This window comes from Camarhynchus parvulus, chromosome 6, assembly GCF_901933205.1.
Source record: "Camarhynchus parvulus chromosome 6, STF_HiC, whole genome shotgun sequence".
Taxonomy (NCBI): domain Eukaryota; kingdom Metazoa; phylum Chordata; class Aves; order Passeriformes; family Thraupidae; genus Camarhynchus; species Camarhynchus parvulus.
Window position 1 is genome coordinate 4,360,776 of NC_044576.1, and position 17,401 is coordinate 4,378,176.

Sequence of the window (17,401 nt, forward strand, 5' to 3'; positions counted from 1 at the left end):
GCAGCTCCAGTTTCTCTGGGCACCCTGTGCCAGGGCCTGCCCACCCTGCCAGGGAACAATTCCTTCCCAATATCCCACCTAAATCTCTCCTCTTTTTGTCTAAAACAATCTCCTCTGTACTACCCAGACATCTTAATGGACAGAATCTCCCTGGTACAGCTTCTTTCCCAGTCTAACAGAGTAATTTTTTAAACAAAGGCTGTGAAAAAAAAGCCAGCAGGAGAACAAAGGTTGCATTATATCCAGACAAAATGAATCCAGCTTTGTAAAGTTTTCAACTTCATAAAGATTTTCAGAATGAGAAAATAAATGTTCCTCATCAGTGAGGAGCTGATTGCCAGGACCCCCTCCCAGACTGTTCTGAAATGATGAAATCAAATATTCAAAGTGGAACTTCAGTGTGATGTCCTCTCTTTCTGCTTAAGGAACATCCCAATTAATTGTAGCCAAATTCAACCACTGGAGTTTATTCTGTGAATGACTGCACACCTCCACTTTTGCTATGTGACCTTACATACCACAAAATCAGGTCCTATTTGTGTCATATTTCACTGGGGATGTACAGATCTGCACAACAGCAGCTGTTTACAAGCTCTAACATAGGACTTGGGTACTTAAATTTAAATTTCTGTCTTTGGGGTTGATCCAGTCTGAACATGAACAGCCCAATAATTTTTCATGCCCTCTTCCCACTGTCCCCTCACCAGGAGCATGGCCAGGACACAGAGGGGAATATTTAAGCCATATTCCCATTCTGGCTCTTCAATCCTAAACATTTTCTACCTAATAGATGCTGAGCTTTGGGGATATGATTAAAACATTGCAGTCGTGCCACCTTTGAAAAACTGAGCATCAAAAATACGCACATCTCATAAATGACACAGATTCTGTTACAGCAAAAATAGGACAAGTGGATAATCCCTCCCCTCACACAGTTAGCTACTCCAACACCACCTTGATCCTACAACCTATCCCAACAAGGGTTTTAGATAAAGGAAAATTCTAATGGATCAGCAGAACTTGTGGGATGGAGTTCATGGAGTTTGGTACTGGGATAAACAAAGAGAAACTACCTTGAGCAGCTTTTGACTGAAGCATCCACACATGTCCTAACTGCAGACTTCAAAAACAAACAAACAAAAAACAACCCCAAAAAAAACAAACAGGAGAAAAGAGAAAAAGCCAAGCACCATGAAAATGTTGAGTCTGATAAACAGTCTGATAAAGAATTAATTACCTTTTTGCTCATTACAACGTTGATACTGAACAGGAGTTTTAGTTTTGCTTCATTTGGTAATACCTGCCTTTCCCAAGATGGTTTTTTCAAGTTGTCATATTAAACTTTTTAGATTTTGGCAAAGGACTGAAAGGAAACTTGCAAGCTGAACCAAACATTTAAATGCCCAAACTGCTTTTACTTACCATATTTTCAAAGGACAAGCTAATTTACTTTATATATACATTTCTAATTGACATATTTATGTAAATGTAAAGATCTGATTTAGACCACTGTGAGCAAAAAAGCTGGTAAGTAAATCCACAGTATGTGGATTTTTACAAGTACTTGGAAACCCTTCACCTGGTGACACAAATCAAAGTGACTTTATTACAATTTAAGTGAGATGTTTCAGCTTGTGACAGAGCAGCATGGAAATTAAAGAGAGACAGCAACAACATGCACATGCAAAATCATAAAAAACAAACAACAAATGCTTTGTACATGAAAGGAATTTAGAAAATATAAACTTTTCACATGCAATTACAATATAAAAAAATGCAATGGAAGGCAGAAGATGGAGAACAGGAGTGGAGACACAGCTGTATTTGCTGAGACACCAAGAGCAAACCCTTCTTCTGACTGCAGACTGGAACTGAGCTGCCAGAAAATGTCAGCAGAGCAGAGCCCATGGAGCAGGGAGATGCAGTATGGAATTATGGAATGCCTGGGTTGGAAGGCACCTTAAAGCTCATCCCATGGGCAGGGCCACCATCCCAGGCTGCTCAAGGCCCATCCAATAACCCAGCTCACCAAAGCTGAGCCTGCTACTCCCAGGCCTTCCTTGCTTTGATGCCCAGTATGTGGCAGAAGATTCCTTCCAGGTGGGGAAAAATTCCTTCCTTTTTATGGGCAAAGCAAGAGATTCCAATCACAGCTGCAGGAAAATCTGACTGATGTTACCTACAGTGAAGGCTGCTTAAAGAAGTATGGAGCCTGCTGCCATCTATGCCACATCCTTGGGTAAAAGTGGACAGTTTCCCCCAAGAATTTCCAGGAAACAGACTAAGAACCAGCAAGATGCAGTTCTGAGAAAACAACTTGGAGAACTGTATTTTACATCACAAATTTCCGAGCGAATGGGAAGGACGGCGTCTCTCCATTTGGGATCGGGAGCGGGTAAAGTTGTGTACAGCAGAGAAAAGGGGGAAAGTCAGGACTTCTGGAGAGTCTGAGGCAGATACTGTGTGCTGCATTAGAGTCCTCCCACTCGAAAAAATAGCAGGAAACATCCACCTGTGAGCATTACAGAGCTGTCGACTGGGAGGGGAAGCGTTTCTCCAGCTCCTCCACAACACAGCTCAAGTTCCCATTCTGCTGGTTGTGCTCGGCTGTGGCTTCTGGAGTCGGGAGCTCCGGGGTCGGGGCTGGCTTGAGCTTGGAGACGTGCTTGGGCAGCAGGTGGTTCTTGTCTATTTGGCTGTACATGTTGGCCACCGACTTCTCGATGGCGGCCAAATTCTGAATGTTTTTAAGAATTCCTTTGAGCTCCCTGCGTGGAGGAGGCTCTGGCACTGCGGCCGGGGCGGGGACAGCTGGCTGTTTGGCAGGGGATTTGGAATGCTTGGCAGGGGACAGGAGCTGTGTGCTAAGAGGAGATGGAGAGGAAGAAGAGGAAGAAGAAGAAGGAAGAGATACTGTGGGTGGAGGCGGAGGATGTGGTGGCAACATAGGAGGGGATGGAGGTGGTGGTGGCAGTGGAGGTGGCAGCTGTGGAGGAGGGGGTGGGGGCATTTTAGGTGGATCTGGAATGCTTTCTACATTTTCTTTGGTCTGAGGAGCTAGAAAACTTTGGCAAAGTGGTTTCTTTGTCCTAGAAGACGGAGGAGTTGGTTTGCGAGTCGGTGGAGGAGAATGCTCCTGAGGGTCGTCGTGGTGAGTGACGATTACAGCGGGGACCACGGCGGCCTCTGCTTCAACTCCTTCAGCACCAGGCGTTGGAGAGGACAGAGGGGAGGAGCGAAGGCGGGGAGAAGCCACCACGCTTTTGGGAGACTGCTCTGGCACGCTCTCTCCCTCCTGGATGCTGGCGCTGTGCGTGGGCGACCGCGCGGATTTCACCTCGGGAGACCTCACTTGCTTCATCTCCTGCAGTGCTTCAAACTGCCTCGCCTTCTCCTTCACAGTCAGCTTGGGGCCACTGATCTTTTGGAAGAGTGGACTGCTGACATCGTCACTGCTATCGGGGTTTTCAGCTCCTTCCTCCTTGCCCGTGAGTCTCTGCTGGTGCCATTGGATGGGGTCCATGATAACCGGCCTACCCAGCGACCCTGACATGTGTCTCCTGGTCAGGTGAGTGGGCACTGTCCACGCCCGGTGGCTGCCCCCAAAAGAGGCCTCTCTCCAGGCCAGTCTTGAAGGAGAAAGGGTATCTAAAGTATCGTTCCTTTTCCGTAGGAACCCGGAGGCAGCGGGGCTTTGAGGGAAACCTTCCACGTACAACGGGTTTCGGGTCGTTAGCAGGTTCTCATCGGACAAAAAAGTGATGTTACTCGAGGATTTGGGGAGGTTATTGTTCAGGGATCCATTGATATTGGATTGCTTGTGCGCCTCTATAGCACGGGAAGCAAAGCTGCTTATAACTCTCTGTCGGTCTCCTTCTTCTAAGACTGACTTTTTTCCCCTGCTTTGTTGGAAATGGTAGAGAAGAAAAAGACTTGAAAGAAAAGAAGATAACCACATGTGAGGAAACATGCATGGACATAGGTACTTATGAGAGAGAGAAAAAAAGAATTTATGACATGAATCAGAGCCATTAAATCACTTCTAGCAAACTACAACCCAACAGCAGGAGCACATCTACTACTGGCAAGACATTTACTTTTGCATCTTCTTTAAGGGGGAAGGAAGAAAAATTAAAACAAGCTGCTGCTTGCTTTAATTTGAAGCTGCATAGCTACTTGCTGAGTTCAAAAATAAATTCACTTCTTGTTAAAAAAACCTCTTAGATTTCAAAATTATCAGTTAATACTGTGGCCTATCCACCTTGAAACACTAAGCATCATAGAAGTATCAATATGCGAATGAATTTCATCTCTTCATCATGTTGAACCCAAAGGAAAGCCCCTGTGGTTGGGTGACATCGAATTTCTACAGCAAAAGTGGGAGGTCTCACCACTTTCTGGACTGCATCTATCACCTCCCAGTCCCTCATTAACTTCCTCCCTCAAATATTTTAATACCACAACCTTCTGAGCAGATTTGAAAATAAACAGTATTTTAAAAGGAACAGCCCCAAATTGCCTGCTAAAAAAGTGTCCTTTGATGCCTGTTTTAAATAATGTTCACCACAGGCTGAAATGAGATTTATTTTTCACTCATACTGTGAGAAATTTAAGATTTGGGCCTGTGTGAGGCAGAGCTAAAGTACAACATGTGTAGCAATCTTATCTACCTGCACAACTTAAAAATAATTTAAGATTAGTTTTAGTGGCTTAGAGATGTCCAGTATTTTCACACAAGTTCTGAATTAAAAATTCTAAGCCTTGTCTCTACCAAAATTTGAATTTTGGTAAAGGATTAGGAGAAAAAAATGGAGTTTTCCATGATTCTGTGAATGCTGGAAGATGAAGTTTTTTGGATCTCTTGGTCCCATTGTTCTGTGGGTTTTGGTGCTGTTGTTTCATATCTCAGAAAACATAACCAAATCCAAATTAATAAGAAATTAATCTCTGGTGGTTAAATAGTCCCAAGCAAAATTAGAAGGGAAACTTAAATACCTAGAAGGAATTGATTAAGAGATCTTCTTCTTCCTCTAAGTTATTTAAGATGGAAAAGTCCCCTGAGGGTCGTATTTAATAACAAAACACTTTTGTTTCTTAACTTTTGTTTCCTGTTTTGACCAGGGGACCACCCAGGCAGGGAACACTCAGCTTCCCAATGCTCCAGGGAGCCAGGAGGACTGGAATTCCTACACAGACCCCAGGGATCATTCTCCCTGGGATCATTCTCTCATTTTTGTTTTGCAAAAAACACCCAGCAAAGTACCACAAAGTGAATAAACTCTCCCCAAGCACTGCAGTTTGCCAGAGCTGAGTGTGCCTAAGGCTTCCTCTGGGCTGAATGAATAAAAATAATTAACTTCACACTAATCAGAGAATCCCAGAAGGGTTTGGATTGGAAGGGACCCTAAAGATGACCTAACTCCAACCCCCTGCCATGGGCAGGGACACCTTCCACTGTCCCAGGCTGCTCCAGCCTGGCCTTGGGCACTGCCAGGGATGCAGGGGCAGCCCCAGCTGCTCTGGGCACCCTGTGCCAGGGCCTGCCCACCCTGCCAGGGAACAATTCCTAATTCCCAATATCCCATCCAGCCCTGCCCTCTGGCACTGGGAACCCATTCCCCCTTGTCATGACAACCCATCCTTTGTCCCAAGTCTCTCTCCATGTTTCCTGTAGCTCCTTCAAGCCCTGCAAGGCCACAATTTGGTCACCCCAAAGCTTCTCCTGTCCAGGTGAGCAGCCCCAGCTGTGCCAGCCTTTCCTCCCAGCAGAGCTGCTCCATCCCTCTGCCCATGCTGGTGCCTCCCCTGGGCTCTCTGCAGCAGCTCCAGGTCCCTCTGTAAAGGAGCTCTGAATCCTGAAGCAGCCAGCTTTGAGTCAGCCAAGCACTGCATCTACTGAGAGGTGAGAGAAGCAGCGACTGAACTTGAAGGAGCCCCTCCAGCAGAAGACTCATGCAAGGTGCCACCACCTTTCTGCCACTGGAGCAGATTATTTCAAAAGCTGCTCAGCCTCCTCCTCGCTCCACACGAGGCCTCTGGTAGCTGAGGTGACCCCACCATGTTTTTCTGTTTGTGTGGAGCTGTTTCCATCACTGAGGACCAGAGAGTTCAGGTTCTGTCAGGTCAAAGACTCTACAGGCCTTGCATGGGATTGGAATTGACAGTCAAGGAAGGTTTAAACCCAGCCATAAATCCATGAACTCCCAGCAAACCTCTCTGTTCATGCACTCAGTGCTGGTTTGGCTTTTTTTGACCCTTTGGCTTTAGAAATAATGCCCTTCAAGTTCAGCAATCACCCCTCCTCTCTCTGCTTCCAAGAAGAGGGATAAAGAAGCACAGAAGTATTGCAACTTCCCAGTAAATGTCTTTTCTGCTCAATGGACAAATAAAATATGAACTTCACCTTGCAAGGTTGGATGGGAATTGCTGGGAGGAAAATTAACTAATTTCTACCAGCTACAAATATTAAGAAAATGAAATAAGCTTACTTACTGATGCCTAAGGATCCAGAGACAGGGAAAAATGAAAATGGTGAGACAAGGCAGATTTAAAACTAAAGAGCTTTGTTCCATTTCATTTGCTATAAACACCAAAGAAAGCAAACAAGACACTGCAAATGAAAGATGACAGACTTAGGACAACTAAAACAGGGAACAATGTACTAAAACTCATGAAAAATGGCAATAAAAGATTTTTCCCAAATAAGAATTTCCTAAGATATACCTGTGCCCTGAAGTAAAATATTTATGGCAAAGAAAAAGTTAATTTGTAATTATATTTATTGAAGCTTGTTATCTTCTTGCACATCCTATGGATTTTGATTTGTCTTTGAACGATTTTTGTGTTTAATCAGTTCCTCAGCATGACAGATAAGCCTTGGTTGTATGCAAAGGCATCTGAGAGAAAATATTCCAACTACAGCACCTTTTTGGTGCAATGAAGACTATTTTCTGTCCAAATTAACATAAAGCTAAGCCTCAAAGTCAATACTGCAGATCTGGGAACTGGCACCTCTTTGGGGCAGTTCTAAACCCCAAAAAACCTTTGCAGATACAACAAAGCACAATGAAAATTTTTCTGGGTTTAGCATCACACAATTAATTTCCGCAGAAATTTGGTTTAGTGTAAAAAAAGATGAATTTTATCCAGATGGCACCTGCCTGCATAAGGGTACAGATGTGACTCACAAACTGAAGTGCTCCCATTCCAAAAAAACTTTATTCCACACATTTTTCCTCCCTTCCTGCCCAAGCATAACTTGACAAAGGCAAAAGGCAAAAATTCAGCTCTTAGGAGAAACTATTCCTACTCCCAGCATTTTTTAGTCCCCTATTTACCCAGAAAAGCTCAAGCCCTAGAATTATTCCACATGAAGAGACTGCACCCAGTTGTCCAAGAATTAAAGCTCTGTCATGGCCCTGTAACATTTTATAAACTCCATCACAGCAGCTAGAAAATTTCGACTTTCTGGGCAAAACAAATCATGATTGAAAACGGAGCAATTTTCATTTCCACCATCCACTCACTCCCTACCTACCAAATATTATTCAAGCTGGGCTCTTCAGCACTCCTTGGTTTTCAAGTATAAACAGAGATGAAGAAGTGTGGCAAAGCTTATCAAACAACCCCCCCAGTATCACACAAATAATAATTGGCTGGAATATTTTCCTACTGAGAGTTAAATTGTTATTGGAGTCCATCAACTTCAGATTTACAGAGGCATGAAAAGAGAGGCAGCCTTGCAAGATTATTATTTTATGAGCATGTAAGAGGTAAAAGATGAGTTTATTGAGCTACCAGGGGTTTCTCTGCTTTGATAGTTCCTTTAATTTCAATATTTAAACAGGTTTAAATTTGGAACAGAAACGCCCAACAAACCAAACCCATCTTACTACAGGAAATTAAGACTTTGGGGCAGCAATTTTCAGGGAATTACCATTTCAGACGAGTGCAATGGATAAGAATGAATTTTATTGGATGTGTTTAGTCAACAGCTTTGGAAAACATGCAGTGCTGGCCTGGATGTGCCAAGGAATTCAATCCTGGCAGCAGTGACCTGCTGCAGGATCTTGCTTATGGGAAAACAATCTGGTGAGACCTTTTTGCCCACTTAAAGTCTGTTAAAGGTTGCCCCATGCATTACAAGAAGATTAAATTGGTTTTTTCCCTCCTTCCAGAGCCAGCCTATTTCTTTTCTGGATGTTGGAGAACCCCAAGCAGGTGGGGAATGAAGAAAAACCTTTTGCACAGAGACTGCATGAAACGATTTTATAGAACCCCAGAATAGTTTGGATTGGGAGGGACCTTCAGACCCATCCCATTCCATGAGCAGGGACACCTCCCACTATCCCATGTAACCCAGGGCAGTGATTTTCTGGATCTGGATGGAACTGAAGGAATACTCACATGGTGCTGTCTCCAAGCTCCTCATAGAGGTTGTTGGCCGCGGCTCCAGCCGGTTTTCCTGCTGGCAGAGCCATCTGCATCCTCGCAGTCTTGGCACACTCAGCCTGTCGCCTTTGGAGAGCCAAGGGGGGAAGGAGAAACACTCATCAGGAACACCCCAAAACACAACTCAAAGAAAGCCAAAATGGGAGGTGTTCTATGTTCTTGGTCTGTGATTAATAAAGATCCCCTGGATTTTATCTTCACCAAAGTAACAACATGGTCATCTTCTCCTGGATTTTTCAGCCCCTGGTTGTTCTGTTTTGGTGGAATCCCAGAGCTTCCCAGATCCCAGCATGGTTTAGGGTGGGAAGGAGCTTAAAGTCCATCCAGTGCCACCCCTGCCATGGGCAGGGACACCTTCCACTGTCCCAGGCTGCTCCAGCCTGGCCTTGGGCACTGCCAGGGATGCAGGGGCAGCCCCAGCTGCTCTGGGCACCCTGTGCCAGGGCCTGCCCACCCTGCCAGGGAACAATTCCTAATTCCCAATATCCCATCTAAATCTATTTCTTTCAGTTTGATGCCACTCCCCCTTGTCCACTCACAACTCATTTTTTCTTAATGGAGTTGGCTGGGGAATTTCTGTTCAATGAATGGTTTGTCCCAAAAAAAAACCCCCCTTTTTTAAAATTTTTAAATTGATTTTTTTTTTTCAATGGAGTCAAATCACAGTGGAAAAAATTTCTGTTCCCTGTCTAGAAAACAAAGCTTCTCATCTGGGGAGCACCACCAGGGTGATGTGCCTGATATTCCCCAATGGCACTGAGTAGCCATGAAAATAAATCACTTTTAAGCTCATCACACCAGGAGTTCAGGAGCAAGTTGAGTATAGGAATTTAAAAAAACCCTTATATTTAATAAATGTTGAGAACAAAATTTCTCAGTATTCCTGTGCAAGCTGGAAGAAACAAAGCTGGAAATAAATACTTACTCTTTGAATCTGTTTGGTTGCAGAAAAAAAAGAGATAAAAAGGAAGGTTAAATAAATTCTGCTTCCAACAACTGCCCATAACAGTGACTCTAACAGGAGTAATAAACTACAGGCTACTTAATTATTCCACACATCAAATTCCAGAATTAATGACTTGTTTAAAGAATCAGAACTTCCAGAGCTGAACAGCATTTGGCTGCTATTTTTGATCCCCTGGAAACAATTCTGTAGTCAGCAGAAATACAAATTACAGCAGAGAATGAAAACAAGACATGAAAACATGAATATTTCTCCAGTTTTTTCTTAAGCAGGCACATTTTTAGACTTGTTTCTTTATATTGAATTATTTTTATGTAACAATATAAATAATATAATTATTATTTTCTTTATATTTTCTCATTTTAGCATATTTCAAAATGTATAAAAGTACTTTTAATAATGAAGGAGCATCATTTTTGGTTATTATTTAGAAGATGCCATTCTTTTGTGATTATTAAATAATAAATAATTTATTAGTACCTTACAGGTATGTGCTGGATACTGGATTTCAAAGGAGTCATTTTTAGATTTATTACTAAAGAAATATTTTAGGAAAAATACCAAGATTCCTTTGGAAAAGGAGTGAAAAAGGCTTGAATACAAAAACAAACCATGAGGCTCGGGATTTTAATTTAACTTCAAAATTCCTTTCATTTTCTTTGGCACTCTCCATAAAAATACAATTTATTCGCAATGGGCTGTTATAAATCCAACTCCAAGTCAGATCTCTAGATTGGAAAAATGGGATTTTTGGATGAAATGAATTTAAGCAGATTCCTGAGAGCTCCTAAAAGAGATTGATGATGTTTAGATAATCTAACAGATGCCAAGGAAAAATGAGGCTGCTTCATTTCTTTAAGGAATCTGCAATTCAGATAATAGCCACCAATGAATTGCAAGATGAACTGGCTCATGGAAGCAATTTTTCCATATTATTCTGGGAGAGAAAAAGCAGTTTGGGAATGATCTGCCACCCCGATGGTGCAGAAGTTGGTCAAGCTCTTCCAAACTTCTTTAAAAGGGTTTTTCTCTTCACCCAAAATGGGGAAAAGGGGATGTGAATATAATCATTAATTAAAGAATAAGTATTTGATTAAATGGATTTATAAATCTATGAACTGGAATATAATGTATATGTAAATTTGTGAATATGATTTTTAAGTAGAGAATAAATCTATGAAAATACATAAAAATAAATAAATGAATAGATATGGAGTCTTTAAGTCCAAATGCAGCGATCTTAAGTATGAGTAGACCTGAAAATTTTAGTTGAAAGGAACTTGCTGCAGATATTGATTTGAATTAATTTATCAGCCAATTACTAGAATCTCTTCAGTGTATAAGAGGCAAGAGGAAATATCAAAAAGTATCTCTGATGTTTCCCTACAATGGCAGAAAACCAACTCTCTGGGAAACATTTGCAATTAAGAAGCTCAGGAAAAATTTTTTAGGATTTAAGCGAAAACATTGGAATCCTCTAATATGATTTTTGATTCTTGAAAAAACACTTTTTTCCTTTTTTTTTTTTTTGTATGGAATTCAGCTCAGAATCTTCCCTTCTGTGTCCAACACCTGGGTTTTGAGCCGGTGTTTTGGCACAAAAATCCTGCACCGTGTTGGGAAACCTAGGATGCACTTCCCATGTTCATCACACCAAGCACTGAGCAACCCTTGTGGTGAGAAGCAGATTAAACCCATAAATTATATACTAGAAATCTAGATAATACATACAAAATATTACAGAAATAGGCAATAATAAATAGAAATTTATCTTGAAAAGATGAATAATCATCAAAGTGGCTCCACTACAAACTGCAGCACCTCTACTATGACATTACAAGCCCTGGGATGTCACTGTCATATTTTTGGAAAAATCCTCTTTGGCCAGGATTCTTCTCCTGGGAAGCTGAGAAGCCTCAGAGAAAAGGGAAAACAATATCATCTCATTTGCTTCTCCTGTGTTTTGCTGCTTTGGAATGTGGTTTGGAGATTATTTATCCAGCATGCGAATTGTTTTGACTTAATGACCAATCACGGTCAGCTCTGGAAGGACTCACGAGTTTTTCACTAGTATCTTCTGTAAATATCCTTTCTCCATTCTTTAGTATAGTTTAGTATAGTATTCTTTAATATAATATCAGTACATAAAATAATAAATTAGCCTTCTGAGAACATGGAGTCAGATTCATCATTTCCTTCCTGCCACGGGGGACCTCGAAAATTCCACACTGGGAGAGGAGGAGGAGGAGGAGAAGGAGGAGGAGGAGGAGGGTACTCACTGCCGGTAGCTGACCATGACGATGAGGATGGCTGGCATGCAGCACAGGAAGATGATGACAGCCAGGGCCAGCAGTGCCCCCTCTGTGTAGCCCAGGGCCTGTGCCTGCTTCTTCACGTTGGCCACCACGTCCGGCGTGCGGATCTCCAGGATTCGCCCGCCCTGGCCCAGGTAGGGCTGGAAATCCTTGTTGATATCCAGCAGTTTGCCATCCAGAAACCTTCAATGGCACAAAAACATCCCACTATTAGGGTCAAATTCATGAAGAGAGATTTAATTAGGGCAGGTTAACAGCCCAATAAAGAGCATACATTGTCTTTGTGGGCTTTGGAATAGTGGTGATTCCCTGTAATCCCAGTGCCAGGGACAATTCCAATGTACTTAACACCAGGACACAATTTAGACACTGAAAAGGAGGGCTGAGCTGAGCTCATCCTGATTTCCAGGGGCACAAAGTTCTTGCTGACATCACAAAGACCTTGCTTTGTGCTTTTGCTTCTCTGCTTTGATCCCTGGACTGTCACTGTCATATTTTCTGAAAAATCCCTTCACCAGGATTTCTTCTCCTGGGAAGCTGAGAAACCTCAGAAAAGAATGAAAACAATAATTATCTGATTGCTTCTCCTTCTCCCTGTTTTGCTGCCTTGGAATGTGGTCTGGATACTGTTTACCAATTGGCCAATGTTTGATTGGTGTCGTGTGAATTGGTTTTATTTGATGACCAATCACCATCAGCTGTGTCGGACTCTGAGGAGTCAGTCACGAGTTTTTCATTATCATTTTTGTTAAACCTTCTGTCTGTATCCTTTTTCTTTCTTTAGTATAGTTTTAGTTTAGTATTCTTTAATATAATATAATATCATAAAATAATAAATTGGCCTTCTGAGAACATGGATTCAGATTCTCATCTCTCACCTCCTCCTGGGGACCCTCACAAACACCACACTGGACACATCCCTAAGGACCACTCTGCCCAAAAGATCATCAAGGCAGTGGTGAAGTCACCAGCCCTGGAAGTGTTCAAAGAACCTGTGGATCTGGCACTTGGGGACACGGGCAGTGGTGGCCTTGGCAGTGCTCTGGATGTTGGATTTGATGACCTCAGATGTCTTTTCCACCCTTAATGATTTGCTGGGTTGCTGTTACCCTAAAATCAGGCAATTTTTAGAGGATTTGCTCAGCTTCTTAGGGAAATTCTTTGGCTGGCTGGATAAAAAATACATTGTCCAAAGCTTCAACTTCTGAAGGAAAATAAAAATCCTTGGATCACTCCAGAAGTGAGGATTCAGTGTCTCACAAGCTGTCAAACTCCAAAGACCAAAGTAGGAGATATGTTAGGATGGAGGATCCTAAAAGGTGGGAGCTATAGCAGAATTCCAGATCCTTACACATACAATGGTTCTCCCGGAGAAAGACAAGTGGGGAAAAAAACCTCCAGAAAATGTCAACTAAAAAACAACAAAAAACTTCCATAAATATTTTTGTGTATAAACTCTCAATGTCCAAAGAAAGCCTGAGACAGCTTTGATTTCCTTACTCTGATCACAAGACAGAAATTGCACTCCTCAAGGGCCATTTCTTTAAGGGCAGTAATTTCTTTTAATTGACTTCCCTTCAGATTAATTCCCTGATAAATCCTTGTAGTATTTCTTTTCTCTTTTTTTTTTTTTTTTTTGAATTTTAGGGAGAATCCACTCTGCTCGGGGTGTGTAATGGATCTCATCACAGGCAGAACAGCTCATCCTGAATGATGAATTTGGGCTGGTTTCATGATACTGAGGGAAAAGGGGCTGCTCACCCCCATCCTCACAAAGGTGTCTGGAAGAATAATTCCCATTCCTGACGTCTTCCACAAACCATTTCCTCGCTTCTTGAGAAAAAATGCCTTTTCCAACCTAAATGATGGCATAAAGTGGATAGAAACATTCTCTTGCTGCTCACTAGATGTCACTGGTGCATGTCCCACGTCCTTGGAGCTGGCAAAAGCCTTCCCAGCAGGACACATTAAATCCCTGGATGATTTTAAGCATCTCTCCCTTGAAATTCTGCTGGCATTTTCCCGACAGAGCCTTTTTAACAGGTCCGTAACTCAGCCGTGAGCGTTTACTCCGTGATGGAACCTGACACGTTGTGCAGGAGCTTCACACAGTTTTCTTTTTAACAGGGGACATTTTCCACTTAATTTATGCAGGAGGAATTTGCTGCATTCAACTGGTTTTTATGCTCCAATAAATCAAAGCCTCTTCCCTTTATAAGATAGGAAAGGAGGCTGAACGTTTCAGTCTGGGAAATTATCTGAGTGCCTTCAGAGTCTTTTAGGGTTTGTGGAAGAGGGAGGACATAGTGAAGTACAGGTGCTATTCAGACCCATTTTTGGGGTGTAATCAAACAGATTTGGAGCAAAAATCAGAGGAGGAATGGCTGAGGGAGCTGGCAAGGGGCTGAGCCTGGAGCAAAGGAGGCTCAGGGGGACCTTGTGGCTCTGCACAACTCCCTGCCAGGAGGGGACAGCCAGGGGGGGTCGGGCTGTGCTGCCAGGGAACAGGGACAGGACAAGGGGAAAGGGCCTCAGGCTGGGCCAGGGGAGGCTCAGCTTGGCCAGCAGCAGGAATTTCTGCATGGAAAGGGTGCTCAGGCCTTGGCAGGGGCTGCCCAGGCAGCTTTGCAGTGCCCATCCCTGGAGGCCTTCCATAAATGTGTGGATGTGAGGACATGGTTTAGCAGTGGCCTTGGAAATGCTGGGTTCAGTGTTGGACCTGATGAGCTCAGAGGTTCTTCCCAACCTGAATGACTCTGGTTTATGAGATCCCTGATTAATAAAAAACTTCAGGTAATCAATAATAACAATCTCAAGGAAAAACACAAATCTCTCATTGTGTTTTACAAAGTTTTACAAAGTACAGGACAGGGAAAATTCTGCAAATCTTGAGAGATATGGGTTTTACCCCCTGGCACTGGCTGCTACATCCATGACTTCTAAATCATGCCTTTGTTTTCCAGGCAAACATTTCCCTGGAATTATTGTGGGATTAATATTATGGATTACAGGAGCCTCATGCTTTGGTTCAGTGGGGTTTGCTTCTCATGGTGCCAACTGTGACTCTGTTCAGCTGCTGTGTCCACTCCCTTCTCCCAGCCCCGGCTGCTCTGGGTTTGGATCCCTGACTCCTGCCTGCATCCCTGCAGCTCTCCACCTGCTGTTCCACTTCATCCTCAATTCCCCTCGCATTCGACCTTCACAAATAATTGTTTTCAAACAGTGACAGGTTCACAAGAAATTCTCTTAAATCAGAGCCTCCACTCTGCTTTAGAAGCAGGAACACAGCAGGTGTTCCCAAAAAAGCCCATTCTGGAAAAGCCGCAGGTATATTCCAATACACAATCATTTGGTGAGCTGTATAAAAATCCAAGCTGGCAGAAGTCACTAACTCTGTGCAGTTGGTCCTGGATACATCATGGAATTGTTAAACACTTGGAAAATCACCTGTGGGAATTTATCTTCCTTGCTGGTAATTAAATGTTTAGGTTAAACATTTAATTTTTAATTAAACAGGATTTTTTAAAATTTAATTTTTAGTAAAACAGGATGTTCTGTTTCTTTCAGATTTATTCACATTTCTTCCATCATATCCAGTTTATGAAATTATCTTTTCTCCCACTGATGCCTTTTCTGTCAGATCCAGAGCAGACTCTTGGCTGGCAGAATGGTTGTTGGGACTCTTGGCTTCCCAGTGAGGGGACAACCACTGCTAAAGTGTCCTCTGACCATGGCAGGAAGAATCCTGAGCCATCCCCCTGAAATCAAACTCCCAGGAGTGACCTTTATCTTTTTAGGAGGTTAAAATCTTTGTGGATTTGGGTACATCCCAAATCTCCGGAGTTTCTCCCACTTTCCAGTGCAAACTTGGGAACTCCAGCTGCAAAACTCTCCTTACTCCAGTGAGCTGACAGCCACTCACCTCTACCCTAAAGTCAGGGAAGCATTCCCTGGGATTTTGCTGATTTAAATATTTAAAAGCTTTTGAAGAGAAGAAAAAAAAAACTCTAAAAAGCTGAGTGTGCAGGCACAGGGAGCATTTTAATGAAGTTGTTTCTCAGATGAATCCCCCTTTCCCTTCCTGTAGGAAAATCTGATTTTTAACCCATCTTAACTGTTTTGGGTACTTCACTGGACATCTGAACATCCCTAAAACGACATTCCAATATTTTCAAAGGGTGCCAAAATGATGAGAGGCATTTTTTTCTGACCATGAAGAGAGTCTGCAAAGGGAAAAGTTTATTTTTCCTGAAATTCAAAGAGGCAACTGCCTCCCTGTTCAGATAACAGCTGATTTTCATATCCTGGTAGCAGTGAATTTACTGAGAGCTTTCCAAAAGGAGGAGGAAAAGGGTGTCAGAATCTTGAATAAAACTGGGAAAAGATCACAATGACTCCATTCTGGGAATGACCAACACTGTACAAGTGACCAGACAAACACCCCGAGCATCACTGAGGCCTGAAAAGTGATGCTGAATGACCATGGGGATACCTAAAAACAAATGCTAGGAGAAGGAAGGAGGCTCTATTGCTACTCCCCTGAAAGCTGTTATTGCTATTAATTAGATTTCATATACATTTTAATATAAAATACTATTTTTTTAATATTCCTACTTCAGGAAAATGATGCTGGAAGACTGGAGTGAGTTCAGAGAAAACTTCAAGTGATTAAAAGAATTAAAACATAGCCCAGAGCAGAACTTATCAAGAATAAAAATACAGAGGATGATGTGAACAGGAGCCTAGACCTTGGTTAGACCCAGAAATTAAAAGCACCAATGGATGCTTTAATTTAGCACCCAAAGTTATAATAAAACTGATCCTGGAAAAAATAAAAAAAAAAGACAAAAGGCCTAATTTTTGTCAGGGAACTAAGCTGCAGTAACAACCCCCAAGTTGTAGTTGATTGGATTGTCTGGTGCAATTGCTTTGCTGACAGATATGTTCCAAGCAGATTTAATCTGGGGAATTAATTTCTGTTCCAAGCAGAATCAGTTTGGTTCCCAGACTTGCTCAGACTGATCCCAGTGATCTTTCCCAGCCTACAAAATCTGAATATCTGCAGAACTCTCCTATGCTGCCCTTCACCTACACTCCACCAGGAGCTCAGGAGAAGGAGCGTTCTCCAACCTCATTTCCCTGCTGTGGTTTGCAGCCTTTTCCTGCCAGGCTGCTGAGGACATGCTTAGTCCAAGAAGAGCCTGGTGGGGTTCTCACCAAGAGAAAAACCAACACCAAGGTGGAGCACATGGAAAAAAAAAAAAGCAAACCAAACCAAAAAGGTTTTTTTTTCTTTAGAAGAAGAACCCTATTTGCAGTTTGAAGAGCCTGATCTCCTGTGTGGAGGTGTGCACTGGGTCATGTCCCAGTCTGTGTTTTACATGAGGTGCAAACCACCCCTCCCCTTTCCCAGGAAAGGGAAAAGGAAGGAAAAAGAAAAGGAAAGGAGAGGAAAGGAGAGGAAAGGAGAGGAAAGGAGAGGAAGGGAGAGGAGGGGAGGGAGGGGGGAGGGGAGGGGAGGGAAGGGGAAGGGAAGGGAAGGGAAGGGAAGGGAAGGGAAGGGAAGGGAAGGGAAGGGAAGGGAAGGGAAGGGAAGGGAAGGGAAGGGAAGGGAAGGGAAGGGAAGGGAAGGGAAGGGAAGGGAAGGGAAGGGAAGGGAAGGGAAGGGAAG

At 42.8% G+C, this 17,401-nt stretch overlaps 1 protein-coding gene across 1 annotated transcript in view; it reads right to left on the reverse strand.

The window, feature by feature from the left end:
* Window positions 1-17,401, reverse strand: part of PCDH15 (protocadherin related 15) — a 514,059-nt gene that overhangs the window by 10,577 nt on the left and 486,081 nt on the right. The window contains exons 33-34 of the mRNA XM_030950929.1: window positions 11,695-11,913; window positions 8,407-8,517 (exon numbers count right to left, since the gene is read on the reverse strand). Of these exons, the coding sequence (XP_030806789.1) occupies window positions 8,407-8,517; window positions 11,695-11,913 (330 nt within the window). The remainder of the gene's footprint in view (window positions 1-8,406; window positions 8,518-11,694; window positions 11,914-17,401) is intronic.